Raw genomic sequence first — 3937 nt, forward strand, 5'->3', positions numbered from 1 at the left:
AAAACAGGAAGTACGACATGCATGCATGTGTAAGCTCCATATCTTTCTCCCTGTGTGTCATTCTGTGAATTATGGTTTCGGATTTTGTTTCTAATATTTTTCACAGTTTAGGTTTTCTTACTTCTGTCCCCTCTTTTGTTTGTTTTTACCTCTCGGAATAAAAGCTCAGTCGCATCTCAGCCTGTGCCTGCATTTCGGGTCCTTTATTCACTAACACCACAAAGCTTGCCCCGCAAACCGTGACACTGACAGAGTGGATAATGAAAAATTCATAAATTTAAAAACAATAAATAGCACAAAATGCTGGATGTAGAAAGAAAACTCACAGATGCAATTTATTTATTTATTTATTTCATTTGTTAGAAGGTTCAATAAACACTCCAGTTGAGTTTTCTGTCAATTATTTCATGGTTGAGAATTTACAGGGTTAAAAAAGGTTACACTTTACAGAGCAGAAATATATTTGGTGCTATATCTACTACAACTATTATAACTACATGTGTAGTGCTTTTGCTTAGGGAAGAGGTTATAGATGGGATCATAAAAGGAAAAGACATGTTTTGTTGTGTATTTCTGTGTATCCTGGGTATAGACCAGTATAAATACATGTTTGTTCCCGATAATTGCTGTCTCACATGCTTCATATTGCATTAGAAAACATAGAAGCCTGATTTTATTATTACCATGATCAAAACACCTTTTCAGTTTTTTCTCACCGTTTGCTGATATTTATTCTTATTATAAATTCTAACAAGCACATTACAGAGAGCTGGAGAGTAAACATATGAGCGCGCTAATGTGTGTATGTGATTACAGCAAATCCACACTGATGCTGTCAGCGCAGAGCATCTTTATTCATCAGAATCAGATCAAAGCAGAGGTATCAGGTCACCTTATGCAGATGATTTCATGACATCTCTGGGTTGTAAAATTCACCTGTCCAGGTGTTAAAGTGAATCATTCTCAACACATTCATAAGAGCCCTACGAACCTCTTCCTCTGCTCTCTGCCTGTTTTCAGCTGAGTGTTCGTGCACATGTGTTTCATTTTTAACTTCTTCCTCACTTGTAAGCAACTTGCTCAGGCTCTCAGCTTCAGCACAGTTACCATAATGCCAGACTGTGGTTTCTTCTGTGTTCAAGCCAAACAAATTGTGACATGATTTACAAGGGCTCATTTGTTCATCACGACTGAGACTAAATGCCTCACACCTGATGTTTCCAGGTACTTCAATGGTTCCATCAAAGTAATCTTTCATGACATTATTTGGATAATAGGTCATCACTGCACCAGATACATATTCATCCCATTTGCTAAGACAGGAGGCAGCAATCACAATTTTCCTCGGGTTAGGACCGTTGGTGGACATGGAGACTCCGTAGTACCTCTTTGAACTTTGGTCGGTTTTGGATTTCTGAGAAATGCAGATGGTGGAGGAGACCAGAAAATGTGGAGCAAGGTCATTGATGAGATCTCGCAGACTTTCCTTTATTTGCTCTTCATTCGCTGGACTATTCAGCAGGACAATCTGGAAACAGTTACACATACAGTCATAATGTTACATCTGCATCGTTGAAATGATCAACTTTCATTTTCTATATTGTAACAGTGGAATGTTTTTTAAATATCTGACTCTAGTGCATACATACGATTTCATATTTGTTGTTAACATACAGTTGACCAACATGTTTGTTTTGCAGATTGAGTTATTTAGCTATGTAGGACCATCGGATGCTTTTTATGTAGATATTATAAGAAAGGGAGTAGAACAGGTCACAAAAATGTGCTAAATTTCGAATCAACAAGCAAAAATCCATCTTTGTTCTTACGGATTTATAATCAAATTTGTTAATTGATGGGTTTTTTTTTTTTTTTTTTTTGCTTTTGCCATGTTGGGTTGTCACAAAAAACAAATTAAATCTTGGGCTTAAATGAAAAGATCCAGCAGCTACACAGTAACAGCATCATATATGCCCTGAGGACTGTAAGTATGTCTAATACTGCGTCTTTTAGATATTATTTAGGACTAACACATTCTGAAGCAAGTTCCTAGCTCTCCTGCAGTCTATGTTGAAGTATAAGGTATAGTATGCTTTTCAGCCTCTCTTTGGATTTGTGAGTCCAAAATGACTTTGCATTATACTTTCCTTAAAACCAGAAGTTTGACAGATTGACTGAAACTGTGAGAACAGTTATCTTACCATGTCGAGCACACAGGAGAACGGACTCCGCCTGGGAAGCTGAGTCAGATAGAATTGAAAAGGCCTGGGATATTTTGCCATTAAGGCTTCCAAAATATCACCATCAGAGATGATTTCATTTGGGGGAAAGGGGATGCTGTTGATTTTACCCAAAAACAAGATGCTGTGAAGAATCTGTTGAGGGAAAACACATTTATTTTACTTGTTGTTACAAGTGAAATAAAAAGACTGTGTCAAAAGTGACAAAGGTAACCCACCTCATCCACTAAGTGTTTACTTTTAGGAGTCACGCTAGACCAGCCTTGCATCTTCACGATAATCTTAAAAGCATTTTCTCTGAAACCTTGTTGAGCTTTCAGATTTTCTTCTCTTCTACAATGATCATGATTGAGCAGTTAGGAATTTAAAAACACACAAGACATCTTAAATCTTAAAACATCATAACTTTGGCTACAGCAGAATCTGCAAACATACCTGTTTTGCTCTTGGGCAGCCTATTTTGAACATGAGAGAAAACATTTAATTTAATATTGATAGAATAAAATAACTCTTATGGTGGCTGAGAGTGAACAAATGAAAAGCTGCTACTCACCATTGCCGCAGTCTAAGAATGAAACTGAACACACAGAGTGAGCCCTTTAAAATGGTTCGTCATGTGATTGACAGAAAAGCAACAGCCCTGCGACTGGAAGTACCAAACACACAATGTTGGGAAGGTTACTTTTAAAATGTATTCCACTACAGATTACAGAATACATGCCCCAAAATGTATTGTGTAATGTATTCCGTTACTCTCATTGAGTAACGTATTCTGAATACTTAATATATTATCATGCTTTTTACAACTACATGAATGTACTATTGCTGTGTGATTTATTACTATTACTGAAGGTCCGCGGCTCCGAACTGAAAGGCATTGAAAGGCTGCTCCAACGGAATTTATTGTTTCAGAGGTATTAACCCCGATTCTTTTGTCCCCATGATAGAATAGAGAAAACCGACTCATAGTGTGTTAAAACATTTATATTTCTTTTTATTTAATCATCTTCCGGAAGAGAGAGACCCCTGCACAGCCCAAACGCCAGTTGCAGGATCTCTAACATTAGAATCATAAACTGTGTCTCATATAGGTGTTATTTTGGTACTTTACACGTCACAGTTTCAATACAAACATTGCTTATATGGCAAAGTTCCTCTATTCTGTCTGGCTTCCTGTATTTATTAATATGCTGTACAGCTCTACACTTCCTGTTTTCAGTCTGGCTGAGCACTTAGTTTGTGAGTCAAAAGTGGCCTTGCTTTACAAACCTTCATGATTAAAGTACATAAAACAATATAATAAGAAAATAAGGATACTAAGGATATTAATTACATGACAGAGGAAAACACGAACACAGTGTAAAGTCGAGTCTTAATAGCGTACTTACTACTGGGCTCGTCAGGCACTCTTCTTGGCTGCACTGGTTATTACTATATTTACATGCTTCCAGCTCCTGTTTCTGGTCGGTAGCAGTCACAGAGTGACCGCTTCACCCTGTAATGGCAACCGTTACGCTGCCGCCTGGAACAACAGAACGTAGCTATCAAACAAAATCCAAACAGTCCTGATCCGCCATAATATGAAACAGGAAAGTACCACCGTGTAATCCATTTATTTCAGCAAAGTAACTGTATTCTAAATATCACCTTTTTAAACAGTAACTGTAACGGAATACAGTTACTCATATTTTGTATTT

At 37.3% G+C, this 3937-nt stretch overlaps 1 protein-coding gene across 1 annotated transcript; it reads right to left on the reverse strand.

Annotated features, from left to right (window-relative positions):
• Positions 1-343: 343 nt before the first annotated feature.
• Positions 344-2891, reverse strand: LOC102078056 (uncharacterized). The gene is made up of 5 exons (XM_005450808.3): positions 2794-2891; positions 2676-2695; positions 2459-2573; positions 2202-2375; positions 344-1528 (listed from the first exon to the last, which is right to left on the reverse strand). The coding sequence occupies exons 1-5, from the start codon at positions 2794-2796 to the stop codon at positions 908-910; spliced, it is 933 nt and encodes a 310-aa protein (XP_005450865.2). The 5' UTR covers positions 2797-2891; the 3' UTR covers positions 344-907.
• Between the last annotated feature and the right edge of the window lie 1046 nt (positions 2892-3937).

The sequence above is a fragment of the Oreochromis niloticus genome, linkage group LG22 (genome assembly GCF_001858045.2).
Source record: "Oreochromis niloticus isolate F11D_XX linkage group LG22, O_niloticus_UMD_NMBU, whole genome shotgun sequence".
NCBI lineage: Eukaryota > Metazoa > Chordata > Actinopteri > Cichliformes > Cichlidae > Oreochromis > Oreochromis niloticus.

Bases quoted from the DNA above. Each gene is read 5' to 3' on its own strand.
- LOC102078056 (XM_005450808.3), bottom strand. The intron at 2,574-2,675 runs GTATGTTTGCAG...TGATCATTGTAG, and splicing joins GCTGCCCAAGAGCAAAACAG to AAGAGAAGAAAATCTGAAAG. The intron at 2,376-2,458 runs GTGGGTTACCTT...TTCCCTCAACAG, and splicing joins GTAAACACTTAGTGGATGAG to ATTCTTCACAGCATCTTGTT.